Below are 17,368 nucleotides of genomic sequence, written 5' to 3'. Positions count from 1 at the left end.
CGCACATATAATTATAAAAGTTTAATTTTTGTCAATATGGACATGCTACACACATGGTAAGCTCGGTAAGATTCTCTACAATTCAGCCATAAGGTTCATTTCACCAAAGAAGAAGTAATATCGGCAGAGTATACACAAGAGGCGTAAAACAAAAAAGGTTGATGTGATGTCTTTTGGTGCACGTTGGTTTTTACAGCATAATAATTAACAAGCTTCCTGTACACGCAGCTCGCCTGCAGTTCTGACAACAGAATGCAGGTGAAAAAATCCATGTGATTTTTTGATGACTTTATAGTCTTTGTTGTTGATTTTTGAGTCTCATTCTCAAGTCATCTGATACATTTTATTGGGTCCTAAAATGTCATCCAGTATTAAAAGTATATTCATTATAATTTGTTTGTAGTGAGTGAAATCAGCAGGTGCAGGCAACCCTTCAGCATAGTAAACTAATGTACATCAGGACTGACTTTTTTTTCCTTGAGCTGCAGATGCATAATCTGATTTGTGAACTGTTTTAGTGCAGACTGCCGGTTGATGTTATTGTCATTTTAACAATAAAAATATTTTTGTCTAAAGCACTCTCATCTTGTCTAATGCACTGCTTTGTTTTTGTACTAAAACCACCAAATTCTATATGATTTAGGAGGAGGAGAAATAGATTTCAACTTATCAAGGATGTGATCACTCACATGGAACCCACATAAAGGAAGCCAGATGATTTTTCAGGAGTGCCTTCAACACCTCCACCTGCAAAGAGAAAATATTTCACAAGGCAAAGAAAAGCTGTTTGTCAGACAGGTGGCATGCTAAAGGCATTTTGGACACTGAGTGGACTCTGTTCAGAGGCCTTCAGCATGTGGTTTTTAATCCATCATCCCAACAGCGCAGGTCCAGACTGTTTTTTTTTTTTTTTTTTACTGGGGTAGCCTGGGTGTGGGCTGACTCACGCAGGGACAGCATGATGTCCGAGTGCTGCTGCAGGCATACATGTTGGCATCGCTGTAATTTACCATTTTTATCTCCACTATACATACCTAATTTAATGAGTAACGTTGCAGCGTCTCACATTTCTGTTATAGTTTAGCGTAAAATATAAATTAATCTACAAATCACGGCACTAATGGAAAATAAAGCTTTCATATTTATTAAGTGCCAACAAAACTAAAATTTTTGTAAAATTAGTCAGGCTAGACACTACTCTGACATATCACTGAGATGCAGTGATATGTTTGGGGCTAATTTGCACCTACAAACAAAAATTCAGTTCACTCATAGTTCAAACCGACTGGGCGGATAGCAAAACAAAACAGCGTGAGACTTGGACTGACCGATCAGCCACCACAAAACCACTATGTCATCAGGCCCCTGCATTAAGAAAAAATAGTGCTTCAAATCCCTCCAAACTATCCTGAACAAGGCATTTCTCTGTGGAAATGCTATGTCCAGGTGATGTCAGAGGGACTTTTTAAATAACTTTTTTTTTATGGCTGGATCCCAAGTCCTTTAAATTGCATCCATGCTTCCCTAGCTTGCGTCTTTTGCTTGAGTCTAAGCCCCGCCCAGCAGTGTGACACTGCAGTCACGCCAGCTGCGCTTCAGAAAAGCTCAGTCGCGCTATCTACACTTTAAAATTGAGTGCGCGTATATATAGTATAGAACTGAGGAAAAGTCACAAAACTTTACAAACTCTGCATATATGTTCCACTACAACAGAACTGTAGAACAGGCATTTCCTGCAGCTGCTCTGCAGAGAAACACATGTCTGCATCACCTGCTGCCAGGTCGTTATTCCACATCCTCCTCCACCTGAAAATCACTATCTGGCCTGTTAAAAGCATGGTTGAAACTGAGCCATCTGAGAAATGAGAAGATGCTGCGCTCTCCACACCCTGAGGCCACGTGATTCACGGATTCTCGCTCAACTCACTAACGAATACTACTACTACTTAACGCATGCCAAAAAACGCAGAAAATCGACCTTGTTCCAAAACTACATTGACGGGAAAAAGTCTTAGAGTCGGTATGCGAACGTGACTGACGCCACCTGAAAGTCGCACTCATTTCTGCCCAAACCTGTGGGCAGTTTGAAAAGAGTTGGGATAAAAGCTGCCCTGTCACTGTTGTCCTGTTTTTCATGTTTTCCTGTAATTTGCCGATGGACAGCTGGTGGCTTTATAGATGTATGGTCATTGTGATATGTGTATGTATGTACATTTGCTTTCTTAATGATTAAGCCATTATAATAAAGGCTTTTAATGTAAATCCTCCTCGTTTTTCACGTTCGCATGCTTTCGGAATGCCTGGAGTTCTCTCTCGCTTTAACCTGTTGTTTTCCCGTCTTCCATAAGCACCCGATACTATTTTGTGACCTTCATTTGATCGTGATCCACAGAGCAAACTAGTCAGCTCGCTACGCGTGGCTGCCTCAATATATCATAGGAGACCCAAAAGCATCTCCTAGTGACTATAGATACCAAACTATTCTTTAGCGATAAATAAACACTTTCTATGTGCATTTGCAAAAGCACACTTACCGTAATGTTCAGTAGCAAAGCTGTAACAATCAACGAAAGCTGAGAAGTTTCCATATTAAAATACTCTTTCACCCAGCAAACAGTCATTGTGCCGCTCTCTTCTACTGTACTCTGCTCTGCTCTGCATCTGGATCTGGATCTGGATCTGGATCTGAGTGTGAAGTGATACAGGGTGGATTTGAGTGAGATGGGGGATCTTACCAGGAGGAAAACTTGGAGACAAGGGAGCAGGAATGCTCCGGAGAGGTAACAGAGTTAGCGTAATGCCGGGTAGAGGGTTATTCCAGAGAGCAGGTTCAACAAACTCTAGCTGTGTCCCAACTCAGGGTCTGCATCCTACGAAGGACGCAGTCTACGCGGTCCACGTCGGCGAGTCTTTCCGAGGCACATCCGAGGGCCGCATCATCAGTTGTGAGATGCATGGCTCTATTCTAAATCTGCATACAGCCATGGGGGCGGGCCTCATTCATGTCAATGAGAGCCGCTCAGCGGCAGATCCACGGGCGCGTGAAATCACCGCTCCGGTCTCCGCTGAGTGAGAGAATTATTATTTTCGAAGATCGCGGGCGCGCAAGGAATCTTGGGAAACGGAAGGCCGTGAAGGATAGAAGCGAGCAGAGCCCGTTTGGTTTATTCCGTGGATGTATTATGATTTATTCGGTTTATTCCCGACAGAAAAAGTTTGAGGACCACTGCGTTAAACGGACTCGGAGGATTTTGCCCAAGTTTCTGATTTGGAATCCCGACTTGAATGGCCGTCCCGTTGTATTTTTATGTCGGAGGTCGTTTTATTCCTGAGTTTTGAGTACAATGGAGCGCAGCATTACTGTCTGAAGACTGATTTTAAAAAATGAGCGTTTTCTGTCTGGTGGTCCTGTGAATTTACAGTCAGGCACTGCACGCAGCTACTACGAAGGGTCCTGAGCGCCGCACACACACACACACACACACACACACACACACGTGTGCTGTTACCATGGCGGACCTTCAGATGAAGCTCCTTCGGAAGAAAATTCAGAAAAGAAGCGAAAAGAACAAAGAGCGCAAGCTACTCAAAAGCGAGACAGAAGAAGAGGGGACCGGTACGTGCTGAAATCAAGTCGGTTGTTGTTTTAGTGTGTGTGAATGTTTCCGAAGCGACACTAACTTTCCCTGCGAAGCTAGCTAACATTAGCTCCTCGTGAAGTCCTGTCACTGCGGGTAGACGTTGAAATGAGGAGTTCTCGACAGATACAACATTAGCTAACTTTAGTTTACAACTCAGGAATACGTCTGTGTGTTCATGTCAACGTAATTCGTCACTGATGAGGGTGTTTTATACGTTTCAGTGAAAATGCAGCTAGCTAGCATCGTAACACACGCAGATCTCCAGAGTCCTCTGTTCAGATGCAGAGTGGGACATTAGCACGAGCCAAATGCTGGTGAAATATTTAGTGGCTTTTAGAGTGACTTCACTCACCAGCCATAAAAACAATGGTTATGCATTGAGTGGCTGGTAGATTTTGGTGTCCCTTAAATAAGAAAGTTAATTTCCAACCCTTTAGATGTTACAGAGTTGCCGAAATCTTAACTCACAAGACCTCCTCAAACTAAAAAAATCACTCAAATTAAAAGGAAGCGTAGTCATGACAAATAACATCCCAGTTCTCTCCACATCACCTCGGTAACTGAGTAAATATGTGACTTGTTGGCATGTGTTGGACAGTGAACTCAAACGGACAGGAAACAGAATGCTGTGAGGAGCCAGCAGATGCTTGTCAGACTGACAGCAGGCCCACAAAGAAACAGAAAAAGCAGATAAGGGCACCACCTGATGGGACTACATCAGAGGAAACTCCAGTGAAGAAGAAAACAAAGAAGAGGAGAAAGCTTGCCGACGCTGCAGAATCACCAGGTAACAGTTGAGACTAGCTTGCAAAGCTTAAATTGACAAACTACACTTTTTTTCCCTCACGATGTTATGTTATAATCCTCAATCCAGATGAGAAGAAGACCAAAACAGTGACAGAAGCAGAGGAGAAGGAGGAGGAGGAGGAGGAGGAATCAGGACTAGCAGATGGAGAGCAGGCCAATGAAAAACCAGAGGAAGCTGCAGGTGAAGAAGAGGAGGACGAGGATGATGGAGAGGGAGATGATGAAGATGAGGATCAACCAGAATTACCATCCGGACTGACAGGTAATAACGAGACAGTTTTGCTTTTTTGGATGCATTCTACTGTATTTTTTTGCAAATTTCTGATGTATAACAACTTACATGGCCCAATACCAATATATTCACTTTCATTTGATCATCACTTTCATTTGTTTCTTTTGTAGATAAATTAGCATCTTAATGTGTATAGTTTTATCATGAGGGCTCATTATTTTAAAAAATATTTAAAAATAATTTGGGGTTGACAGATTATTGGTTTGGCCAATTATAGGATCTGATATTTGGCATTGTGCTGATTATCTGTATCAGCGTTTTATTTTAATGATCACAGATAAGATTAATTGATGAAAATTACAAAGAAAGTGTCAGCATGGGAGGAACCTTTACTTTGTAAAGCCCCAGAGAGCTATTTTTAGTAGGGCTGCACATAACAATTATTTTTTATCGATTAATCTATCAGTTATTTATTTATTGATCTAACTATTATTTTGTTATTACTCGATTAATATAACATCAAATTTACCGAAAATAACATTTAAAAACTTGTCATACACTGCAGGGCATTATTCCCCAACAATAAATAGACCAGTCTTAACTGATAATCTGTGTATACAGTCTGATATAAAGTCTCTCCAAAATTAAATGAATGCAAGAGCTTGTTCCAGTCAAGTAAAAGGGATTTAATGCAATCTACATTTAGCAATCCAACAGCAAAATAAGTAAAATAGTGTGAAATTCAAGTCACTTTTAGGAGGAGTAACAAAACAACTACTCTTTGTTACAGTAACAAACCTCAAATCTAGCAGTCCAACAAAACATCTTACAGTAAAATTAGTGCAATTTGAAAAACACTATAACTCTTCTCTAACAGAAATAATTATAACTAGTCCATTCTTTCTGCATCAAAATAGTCCAGCCTTAACTGGGCCTTAAGGCGTATCGCTGCCTGCTGATGAGTGCTGTATTTTCACATTTATAAGCACATATTCCTCTCATTTATGAAGTTATATAAGCTCCTGCACAGCTGACAACCCCGTCCTGTAAATGTTTCAAAATAAAATACATGATATCAGCAACTGATGGCATTCTGTCCACAGAGACACAGTCAGAAGGCTTTTGTTTTGAAAGGGAAGCAAGGAAGTTGAGGTAAAACAAACACCTTTGTGTTTCCTCATCTCTGTGACAGAGAGAGACTTTAAACTGCAGTATAAAGTGGTATAGACTCAACAAACGGGAGCGTAACGCGTAAAAGAATGGCAAGCCACCGTTTCTGTAGATGCTGCAGCTGACATGCAGCTAAGACGCGCCTGACAAGCGCTGCCTGGGCGAGCAGTGTGCACGCTCTAACTTGATACATGAGCGCCGAAACAAAAAACAACATGCTCTGCGCTGCTCACGCTCTCATTACGCGCGCTGTGTGAAACGGTGCAACGCGTTGACGCACGTCACGTGAATCCACATATTCACGGAATCGATTACGCCGACGCTTCGCCCCAGCCCTAATTTTTAGTTATTAATCTTTATTTACATGTTTTCTTTTTTTTTGACTCTGTAGAAAAATTGCAGGGAACTTGCTGCATGTCATGTTGAAAATTTCATTTGTAAGGTAACATTTACTAACTGCCTTTATACAAAGTTTTGTGTTGAAGTTTGTTATATTCCAAATGATACATTTTGACAGGAAGATCTTAATTTTATTGTAAATGCATATTGGTTCCAAATATCTGTTAGTCTGTCCCATTAACTACTAATGATCTGTGTCAGTATCGGACAAGGTGTGTCGTGAGAACGCACAATATATCTTAGTAATTTTAAGTGAATAAAAAAGGCTTGTTACACTTATTTTTCAGTTAAAGTCATGACTCACGGAAGTTGATTGAAAAAATAAGCTGGACTAAATATCACCCTGTAGATACTGCCCAAGTCGACAAAGACACTTTGCCTTTATGTGTTGCCCTTTCAGTGTTACCATCATGAAACGGGTGTCAGCTAAGGCATACAGAGACTGTTGCGGTTGTCTCTGGGGAGAGTCGCCAGTGGTTTTCCTGACAGGACAAACTGCAAGGACACAATGGATCTGACCAGCTTCTCGTGGCTGGTTCTGTTGCCCTGTCTGTCTTTTACATGCTGTTCTCTCATGCTTCACCTCGACCTTTCTTTAAATGGAATCTGCTGTAGGAAGTGTCCAACTCACCAACTGTTGACTGATCTTTCAGGAGCATTTGAGGACACATCCTTTGCCTCTCTTGCTGGGCTGGTGAGCGAGAGCACGCTGAAAGGAGTGAAGGAGATGGGCTTTGAACACATGACTGAGATCCAGCACAAAAGTATTCGTCCCCTGCTGGAGGGAAGGTAAGTCACAAACCCTGTGTGTACAGAGATCACCCTCTCGAGTTTTTTTCATAGTTGATGTGTTTCCGTTAGTCGTATTTTATATTCATGATTTCAATTTGAAGGTTATTGGAAACCAGCGTGCTGTGACTACATTACTAAAACTAAGTGTTACTAAGTGTTTCTGTTTGCTCTGACTCTCTGCAGGGACGTTCTAGCTGCTGCCAAGACGGGAAGTGGTAAAACCTTGGCCTTCCTCATTCCATCTATAGAGCTCATCTACAAACTCAAGTTCATGCCCAGAAACGGTACGACTCCTGTTCGTGTGTTCTGTCTCCCCGACATTTCCTGGCTTCAGCCTTGTCAGGCCTGCTGAGGGGGATGTGTTTACCCGATGTATCAAACTGTATTAAGCAAGTTGAGCGGAAGCCCTTTCCTAACACCCTCCTCTTCCTCCTCCCAGGCACTGGCGTAGTGATCCTTTCACCCACGCGCGAGTTGGCGATGCAGACTTACGGTGTGCTGAAGGAGCTGATGACGCACCACGTGCACACCTTCGGTCTCATCATGGGGGGCAGCAACCGCTCAGCTGAGGCCCAGAGACTGGCCAACGGAGTCAACATCTTGGTGGCCACGCCGGGCCGTCTGCTGGACCACCTGCAGGTGAGCACAGAGCCACTGCTAACAGCATTTCTGGAAGCACTGCATGTACCGAGCACCTCTTTAAGATGATGGAGAGACAATATATGAAACAGGTCAATAGCCACTTATAATGTTAGTAGCCATTGGGCTTTGTAGAATTGGTGGTATTGACACATCAATCAAACATAATGCTGCCTTCACATGCTCCTCAGAAGTATAGTAAATACTGTATTTACGAGCACACGAACGGCCCTCGAGTGTTGTAGTTAAAGGATTAGGAAATTTTGATGATAACTGCGTTGCCAAGTTGTGATGTTTACGTGACAGGGCAGCAGAAAAAGCAGAAAGCATGGAAACAGTGTCAGCAAAGGATGATTAAAAAAATATATAGATTTGGTTGTTTTTGTTCCTAACAGCTGTCAGTTATTTTTAGTAGCTGCACATTTTAGTGTATGGATCTATCAGCTGCAGCAAGCCAGCAAACGTTTAACTATGAAGCATGCCAGGCGAGTATATTTACATTAATAACATTATTTTATAACTTGCCGACTTGACGTCATAAATGCATAAACATGGTGGGTGAAAGCCAATGTTTAGTTAATGGTAAGAAACTTTTTTATTAATTCCTGTATTAAATATCAAATTTCGATCACTTGTAACCTAATGTGGTTTTAATTTTAGCTGCAGTCGATGTAGAGTGACATAGACTAAATATAAAACTATATAAAAATAAAAACAAACTGGGAGCAGCTTTCAACCTCTTCTTTAAACGCTCTTAGCATTAAAATCAAACTGTCTTTTTTGTAGCTTCCATGTTGTTCCCACTTTACGACCTCAAAGCACGTGAACGCAACAAAGTTGGAGGAACGACTTCCTCACTCTGACCTTCTGACATCACGTGAATGCAGCATCAGATCATCGTTTTATTGATGTGTGCCGACCATATGTGCTGAGCATTTCTGCAGCTCCTGCTTGCTGTTAATACTAATATTTTTGTGCCTTCAGAACACTCCCAGTTTCATGTACAAGAACCTGCAGTGTCTGATCATTGATGAGGCCGATCGTATCTTAGAGGTCGGCTTCGAGGAGGAGCTGAAGCAGATCATCAAACTGCTGCCGAGTACGTATCGATAGTTGCTGCGCTCGCATTTCTTTGTTATAGGTTTGTTTTTGTTTTGTTAAAGGGTCACTTTAGCCGGTAAGTGTTGTGTTGTTAAAATAATAGAAATTAGCTAATTAAAATGTTTAAAAAGTTGGCACATAAATTATACAATAGAGGGGAAATTGTAAAAATGGGCACTGTATCTCTGTCAATACAAACTGTAATTTAGAAACCAAGTGTCATATGTTAAAACAAAACAAAACATGAAATTCTGCTATTTTAGCTTAGATAAATTAGAAAATAACATTTATCCAATTTTACAAAATGCAATGTGCCTGCCCATCTTTAATGTTGTTGTTTTCTCCAGAGAAGAGACAGACGATGCTGTTTTCAGCCACTCAGACCCGTAAGGTGGAGGACTTGGCTCGCATCTCCCTGAAGAAAGAACCCCTCTATGTCGGCGTGGATGACAACAAAGACAATGCCACTGTGGACGGCCTGGAGCAGGTACCGTCTGCCACATGTCTGTGAAATCAGAGTTACTCTGGAGGAATGGCCTTGGACGGTCCTCAGCTCCGTGAAGTGATGTAAAGTGATGTGCGTTGTGTTTCAGGGTTACGTGGTGTGCCCGTCAGAGAAGCGCTTCCTGCTGCTCTTCACCTTCCTGAAGAAGAACCGCAAGAAGAAGCTCATGGTGTTTTTCTCATCCTGCATGTCTGTGAAGTTCCACTATGAGCTGCTCAACTACATCGACCTGCCCGTCATGGCCATTCATGTAAGCCGTGTCCCTCACCGCAGAGCACCATGAAGTCCTTAACAGTACTCACAGACCTCAGACTCACCTGCGAAGCTTCCTGTCGTGAAACCAGTTTGTTGTTCTCGCTGTGTTTCCAGGGCAAACAGAAGCAGACCAAACGCACCACCACCTTCTTCCAGTTCTGCAACGCTGACTCGGGCATCCTGCTGTGTACGGATGTGGCAGCTCGAGGTCTGGACATCCCCGAGGTGGACTGGATCGTCCAGTACGACCCTCCAGATGACCCCAAGGTAGCGAAACTGCTTCTACATAATACAAAACAATAATTCAAAATTGCACCCAAAAAAAGGTGTTAGAACCAGTTTTAACACATCTGCTGTTTTTACAAATAAAAAATGGGACAGAAATGTTAACTTAGTTCTTGACAGCTTGGCTCTTGAATATTGGTGTCACTTGTGAAGTGGAGTCGCGCTTTAGTGCGCACTTTTAAGCTCGAGTTTGCGTCTGCAGGAGTACATCCACAGGGTGGGCAGAACAGCCAGAGGCATCAACGGCAGAGGCCACGCCCTCCTGATCCTTCGACCAGAGGAGCTCGGCTTCCTGCGCTTCCTCAAACAGGCCAAGGTAACCATCTCCAACTCTGCTGTCCACCTACTGTCTGTTCTTTGTCTTTGATTGTAACATGTAAATTGTGGGATTTTGTGATGCTACACTGATTAATGTTTGCAGTCTTTACATGTGTTATGTCTCTATTTACGCACCTTTTTTTTTTATTGTCCAGGTCCCGCTGAGCGAGTTTGACTTTTCTTGGAGTAAAATCTCTGATATCCAGTCCCAGGTAAGATTCTACCTCTTAAAGAGAAAGTTTACCCCAAAATCAAGACCACTTATTTTTCCTCTTACCTGTGGTGCTATTAACCAATCTAGATAGTTTTAGTGTTAAGATGCACATTCCTAATTTGCTGTATACATGTCCAAAGAATTTGCGTGAATAATACCGGCATATATTGTGTCTTAATTTGAAAATGCTAAATTCAGGTAACACCCTAATACCGAATATTTTAACAGAAAATGCTGTTTACATGACCCGCATCAAATTCAGAATAGTCGGAATAATAGGAGAATATGGGTGTGTATGTAACTGTGGCAATTGCTGTTGAGTTTTTCAAATGTTTGTTAAATGTTTTTTGGAGTTTTGAGCCCCACAAGCTGAGAGCCATCTAGTTCCATTATTTAGCAGACATCTCTACAGCTGATATCTCCAACACTCTGCAACTCGCACCAAAACTATCTAGACTGATAAACAGCACTACAGGTAAAGGTGGCGTGGGACAGGAAAGACATGTAAAGAAATGTGTGTTTCAGAAGCTTCGGCACATGTTTAAATGCTAGTTGGTGTTTTCTACCGTTTCTAAAAATTAAATAGGAGCTGACTGTTATCTAATTCCAAACTGCGTCTTGTTCCTCAGCTGGAGAAGCTGATTGAGAAGAACTACTATCTCCACAAGTCCGCGCAAGAGGCCTACAAGTCCTACGTGAGGGCTTACGACTCCCATTCGCTCAAACAGATCTACAGCGTCAACACCCTCAACCTCCCCATGGTGGCGCTGTCTTTCGGCTTCAAAGTTCCTCCATATGTCGATCTGAGTATCCTTTACTGTGATTCTGAGTCACATTTAACTCTGCACCCTGTTTGTGTGATGTCTTAACATTATTTTTATTGCTCGTCTCATGTATAGATGTATGACTTTAAGATACACGGTAGTTCTCCTTAACTCTTCTTTTCCAGACGTCAACAGCAGTAAAGGTGTCAAGTTACAAAAGCGTGGCGGCGGAGGAGGTTTTGGATACCAGAAGTCTAAGAATGCACAAAAATCCAGAATCTTTAAACATGTCAATAAAGGAAAGGGAGACAGGAGGCAGTTCTCCCGCTGACTTTCAGATGAACTCCTCCTGCTTTGATCCCTCTTCTGTGTAATTGATGAACTGCCTCCTTTATTACATGAACCTCCTGCTTTGGAGAGGGTGCTATGTAGTGTGTTGGGCACATTAATTAGGTCCAGCTGTCCTCTCGGGAGTTGTGTATACATGTTTTGTAAATGTAATGTTATGTTGAAGAGGCCGTTGCATTCCCTGTGTGTGCCACTGTGGACTTCTGATCAACAATAATACACACTTTTCTAATGTTTTTTCATTCCACCTGACTGGAATATTAAATCTCTATTGGCTTTAAATATATACACTTTGCCTCATGTTCTGTAAAGTTTACTGATACTCACTACAATGAAGTTACTTGATTGAAACCAAAACAGGTCCTTATGTACATTTTTTTTAATCATACATCACATTACAGTATCTTTACACTCCTGCAGAGGTGAAGGACTCTTCCTATGCATGCGATCCAAAAAAGCAACAGGCAGGCACACAATAGGTTGTGGGATCATAAGGTACACATTAAAAAGTTTAATACACCTTTTAAAGTAAATCACAAATTGGTTATCAGTCTCCAGAAATAAATACAGAAACCAAATACTCTATTTCAGGGTTCTGTATGCAACATTCACATGTAAATATAGCAGGAAACCACGATCTGCCTATGGAAAGATGAAGTGATTTAATGGTATCCTGAGTAGAATCAAGCTCCCTCTGTGCACTGGAATCTGAGCTTCTCTGTGGTTTGTTGTGAGCTAGGCTGACCATGCATGCACAAGAGTGCATGGCACGGACTAGCTCATCGCTGCTGCTCTGTACTGCACTCATACACTCCTAACATCTGTGTTTTCGCAGCGGTGTAGAACCCCCTCCATGATTAGCACTGCCTGCACTTTTGTTTATGGAGTTAGCACCATTTGTTCGTAGATACTTACTTGGTCACCTCCATCTTGATAACCGTGCGCACACTTTACACGTTCTGAATTTTGCATAGAGCCCCTTTAACATGTTTGTACCCACAACTGAAATGTTTAATTACCTATTAGTGTTCTCTGGGCTAACCATAACACGATTTTGAAGAAAATTTTAAAATCATTCACACCATCTGGCTAAAAAGTGAGTTTTTTTGTAATATATTTAGTCTTTGGGCACATGGGACTATGGTCTCTCTCTACATGTTTTGTGATATTTTAGGAACCCCGTAGTTGAATGCCTCTGCACACCAGTCAAGTTACACTTAGAGTTTACATCGATGTCTGTGAAAACATTGATGCTTCACACACATCTTCCCCCCGCAGCACAGCAGATCTCTACAATCAGCACAGTTTCAAGATTAGAGTCACTAATTCAGTATAGGGCCAAATGGTTCCCCTTCTGTTCCCGAGTTATGACGTTGAGCGATGGCAACAAAGTGTTTTTGCAAAACACTGTCACAGTAAAGTTGACCTTTTGAAAGTAAAATGTCAATCAATTTATCCTATCAGATATTTGTGTGAAGTTTTGTCACAATTGGCAAATGAATTCTTTAGACCAAAACCATATTTTGTGACATCAGTGACCTCAAGTCCAAGTGAACGTTTGTGCCAAAGTTGAAGGAATTCCCATTAAGTGTTCTCGAGATACAGCTTTATAAGAATTTGACAATTGCAAGGTCACGGTGACCTTTGACAACCAAATTCTAATCAGTTAATTATTGAGTCCAAGTTAACACTTGTGCCAAATTTGATCAAATTCCCTCAAGGTTTTCAAGAGATACTGTGTTGGCAAGAAAAACACAGACAAGGTCACAGTGACTTTGACCTTTGTCCCAAATCTAACCAGTTTATTGTTGTGACGTTTAAGTGGACGTTTGTGCCACAGTTGAAGATATTCCCTAAAGAAGTTTTTGAGATATCTTTTTCAACAGAATGGGATGGAAGGACAGATAGATGGACAGACAACCTGAAGACATAATGCCTCTGGCCATGGCAATTCCTGGTGTGGCGGCAGAAAAACTTTCATATGTGCCCAAATACTAAATATATAATGAAAACAAATCTCAAACTACAAGGCATGGCATATTTTGTATCTATAAACTCAAAACAATTTGAATATAAAAGACATGCACACATATGAAGTCAAAAAAAAAAAAATCATATGGAAGACATTTAATAAGCATGTCTGTGCCAGATTTCTAAGCTTTAAACAAATTGAAACAAATGTGGCATTTTTCAAACTTAAGTCTTCTGGTACAAATGGGCCAATTGAAAAAAAATCTTGGTATTTTCATCCTAAATTTAAGTGTGCTTCAAGATTTTCATCAGATGTACATGATGGCTCTGATGAAAAAGCTTGTGCTCACATTTGCCTGACTCGATATAAAATTGTAATGAACCGAATCATCACTCATCTTAAAGGATTGTATGGGGATTTCCCTTTAGTCTTAGCACTGACTTAAGTCATAATGAACTTCCCTTCCTAAAAACAATCTGTTTAAAAACATAATATTCCCATAAAAAACCTGCATAGCTCCCACAATCACCCTCTCCACATACAGGATAAATATAAAGTGCTGATGAGAGCCTGCAAAGTGTCAGTTCTGTTTGCAATGGGAAACCTACTGAAACATTTCTGCATTTTTCATTCTTAGTCCAAAAACTCAAAAAAACAATGTCTCACTCCTCTTTAGTTCCTCCAAGAACAAACTTCGCTTTCACAGGACGTATGCTGAGCAGTAACCTTTCTCAAGAACCGAGTGAGTGTTGAGGAGTAACAAGTACACACATCACATTTACAGAACACATAAAAAAACAAAAACAGTCCAGTATCCCTTGCGTTACAGTGATGAGGTACAATAGTGCAACTGTTTACTGCAGACTAGAAACACCTGAGTTTCCCTATGCTTTACTGTAAAAGTTTAAGAAGGCAAATCCATGGTTTTTAAAAAAAGGACGGTTTAAGGACACCCCCTTTTCCAAAAAAGGAAGGTTAAAGAAATTCCATCGAAAATGGTTCCATAGTTGCTTTGAAAAGCTCCACGGGTTGTGTCACTCTTCATTCTGGCTGGCACTTTAGGTTGATGAAATGTTTTTAGTCATGTCACAGCCGTACTACTACTAGCAGAATATGTGTCACCCAAAATGACTGCATATCTCATCACGGGGCCGTCAAGTCAAGCACATTTCCTCTTCCAGTCTTGCTCCAAAACATGTGTCCATGTTCGCATGAAGGTCTTGTACCAGAGTTACAGCTGGTTATCTGTGAGGTGAAAAAAACAATACTCAGAGAGACATTGATACAGAGAGACTGAGAGGACTTTTTCCTGCTTGAATACAAGGTATAAAGGCAATGCAGTTAGTTTCAGGAAATTATTTGTAGACCTTCAGAGGCTGTTGCTCTGTCACTCAGCATCCCGCTATCTAGAATAGGTCCAACTGAAGCGGAGCTGCAGAGGTTTAATATGCCTGAACGCTAAACTGGACCTGATTGCTCAGTTTTAGCAAGCAAGTTGTCTACAGCTAAAATGAATGTTGTTAAAAAGCACCTACTAAAATGTTGCACAGTTTCAAGTTGGGCACCCAAGATTGGTGTCACCAGTTCAGTATTTGACCAAATGTCTCCCCTTCTGTTCCTGATATACGACGAATAATGGCCAGAAATGTGTTTTTGAAGAACACTATGATGTTACAGTTGAAGTTGACCTTTTGAATATAAAATGTCTTCACTTTATCATTTTATGCTATTAGCCAGTTTTGTGGAATTTTGCAATAATTACTGCAGGAACTCCTGAGTTGTGGCCAAGTGAACATTTGTCAAGGTGTTCTTGAAATATTGTGTTGACAGAAAAATCTGATGAACAAGGTCACAGTGACATTGACCTTTGATTACCAAAATCTACTCTAATCTAATCTTTTGTGCCAAATTTAAAGAAAATCCCTCAAGACATTCTTGAGAAATCGTGTTCACAAGAATGGGGCTTTTCATGTTAGATGCACTTTGGCTGTATTTTCATATCTGACTCACACTTGTCCCTACTTTTAAAACAGCATATCCTGACAAATTAAACATCAGGGTGATAGAGACAAACCCTAACTTAAACCTCTTTTTATCCATGTCTGCAAGAAGGTTTAAATTGTACCTCAGATAGCATGACCTCTACTGGTGTTAAAGTGATTTGTAAAGGACATAGCAACTGGCTTGAAACTAAGCCACAGGTCCAGTTTAAACCTCAGCTTCCAATGTAACAACGATGGGGTTTCAGACACCTTTGGTTCCAGAAAACAAAGGTTCAAACCCATCTTTAACCTTAAACTGCAGCTAAGCTAATGACAGAGCAACCATCTCTTTAGTCAACAGTGACAAAAGTGGAAAAAAAAGTACAGTAACCCATCCAACATAAAGACTAGGGCTGGACCGATACAGAGTTGATTGATCTAATGGAGATTGGATGTCAACGGAGATTTTATACCATTCAGCAGCTAAGGTGGATCAATCTTCCTTTAAAAGCTGGTAAAAACCATCTTTCATAAAAGAAACGTAGTGTCCAGTGATTGTCAAGCTGCTGTTTACAGATGCTTTTCTAACTTGGAAATCTCCATTGGATATCTGTATCACTGGAGATCTGCATCGGTCAAACCCTTTAAAACACCGTGTTAGTAATGCGTCGAAATGTGACCATGCCACAGTCAACCCTGTCACAACACAAAGACGTTAGCGCTGTAGCACATGGCATGCAGTAAATGTCGGACCTTAAAGGTCTGCTTTGGTGGGGGGAGGGGTGGGAGGGACCCAATGGGCGCCGTTGGTGCCGTTGATACCGTTGATACCATTGATGCCGTTGATGCCGTTGATACCATTCATCTTCTTTTCTATACCTGTTGTCAGTGAATAAGAAAGAGAACATCCAAGATGGATGGATTGAATCAGACCCAAGAAGGTTAAAAAGAGCATGGCGTGGTATTACATCATATCGTTGGGGCACAACACATTTGCAGTAAAAACTCATCTGCTTTTGCCCAAAGGCTCAATGGCTGCACACCATCACAGAACACCGTGATGACTGATTCATTTCACTAAAGGTGTCCAAAGTCGGCCTTGGGTCAGTAATTTATGTACAAAAATAAAGAAATCACTGAGAATTACAATTTTGCAATCATTAAAATTATTTGGAATGAAAGATCATTAAAAAATACTTTGCATGCAAAGTTCTGCAGTAAATCACCCGACATACATTTGAGAGTACCCAAAGTACTGTCAAGCTAAGAGTACCCAAGGAGGCTAAAAAAGTGCATCCAAGAAACACCATCCCATTATTCCTTGCAGCATCTGCTGTAACCCACAAAAAAGCTAGTTACACTGCACATGTGTCATAACCCCGAGCTCTGGTGGGGTCAAAGAGCCCATCCCAGCCTTCACTGAACAGCTGTGCGGGCTCCCAGGAAGCCAATTGGCCTTTCCTCAGATAGCAAAGGAAGGCTCTGCCCTACTCTACCTCTGATTGGCTTACCCTGACATTCCTACCCTAACCAGTACAGCTCCTCTTGCCTAAACCTAATCAATCCAACCAACAAAGGCAAAAAATACTGGCCAATCATAGGTAGAGTAGGGTGAGTCATCTCTTCGCTATTTTAAGATTTGCAGATTTTCAGGAAAGCCGCTTGGCCTCGCTTCCAATTTTTCCCAGTGGCCACTCACAGTATTTATAGAAAAAAATCCCATGCTGCCCAAAAAGCATTTTTCCATCGAGCGCCCCAGGAATGAGTCCTAAAACCTGAAAATAAGTTAGCATTTTAGCACTCGTGGGGCCCTCGTCTCACAGTCAGTGGGTTTTTTAAATGGGTTTTTAGTTAGAAGCCTGGATAAAGTCTGTGATTAACACGAGTTTGAGACTTACAGATTTTGTTCCACAAAATAAAATAGATCAGAAAATATCCCACAGT

At 41.3% G+C, this 17,368-nt stretch overlaps 2 protein-coding genes across 2 annotated transcripts in view; one reads left to right on the top strand and one right to left on the bottom strand.

Annotated features, from left to right (window-relative positions):
- The first annotated feature begins 3,136 nt into the window (after positions 1-3,136).
- ddx18 (DEAD (Asp-Glu-Ala-Asp) box polypeptide 18) lies at positions 3,137-12,291 on the top strand. Its single transcript, XM_042495094.1, has 14 exons — positions 3,137-3,616; positions 4,240-4,428; positions 4,516-4,710; positions 6,903-7,038; positions 7,225-7,325; positions 7,481-7,680; positions 8,665-8,779; positions 9,129-9,268; positions 9,375-9,536; positions 9,656-9,808; positions 10,029-10,142; positions 10,300-10,356; positions 10,988-11,165; positions 11,308-12,291. The coding sequence occupies exons 1-14, from the start codon at positions 3,511-3,513 to the stop codon at positions 11,451-11,453; spliced, it is 1,992 nt and encodes a 663-aa protein (XP_042351028.1). The 5' UTR covers positions 3,137-3,510; the 3' UTR covers positions 11,454-12,291.
- A 953-nt stretch (positions 12,292-13,244) lies between these two features.
- Positions 13,245-17,368, bottom strand: part of LOC121949342 (glycerol kinase-like) — a 28,250-nt gene continuing 24,126 nt past the window's right edge. The window contains exons 19-20 of the mRNA XM_042495005.1: positions 16,178-16,303; positions 13,245-14,687 (exon numbers count right to left, since the gene is read on the bottom strand). Coding sequence (XP_042350939.1) covers positions 16,179-16,303 — 125 coding nt within the window. The 3' untranslated portion in view covers positions 13,245-14,687; position 16,178. The remainder of the gene's footprint in view (positions 14,688-16,177; positions 16,304-17,368) is intronic.

This window comes from Plectropomus leopardus, chromosome 10 (assembly GCF_008729295.1).
Source record: "Plectropomus leopardus isolate mb chromosome 10, YSFRI_Pleo_2.0, whole genome shotgun sequence".
Classification (NCBI taxonomy): domain Eukaryota; kingdom Metazoa; phylum Chordata; class Actinopteri; order Perciformes; family Serranidae; genus Plectropomus; species Plectropomus leopardus.
This window is presented reverse-complemented; position numbering and strand designations above follow the sequence as displayed.

Coding starts and splice junctions, on each gene's coding strand:
- ddx18 (XM_042495094.1), top strand. CDS start 3,511: ATGGCGGACCTTCAGATGAAGCTCCTTCGGAAGAAAATTCAGAAAAGA. Junction 9,537..9,655: donor TGCCCGTCATGGCCATTCAT/GTAAGCCGTGTC, acceptor CTGTGTTTCCAG/GGCAAACAGAAGCAGACCAA. Junction 10,143..10,299: donor GCTTCCTCAAACAGGCCAAG/GTAACCATCTCC, acceptor TTTATTGTCCAG/GTCCCGCTGAGCGAGTTTGA.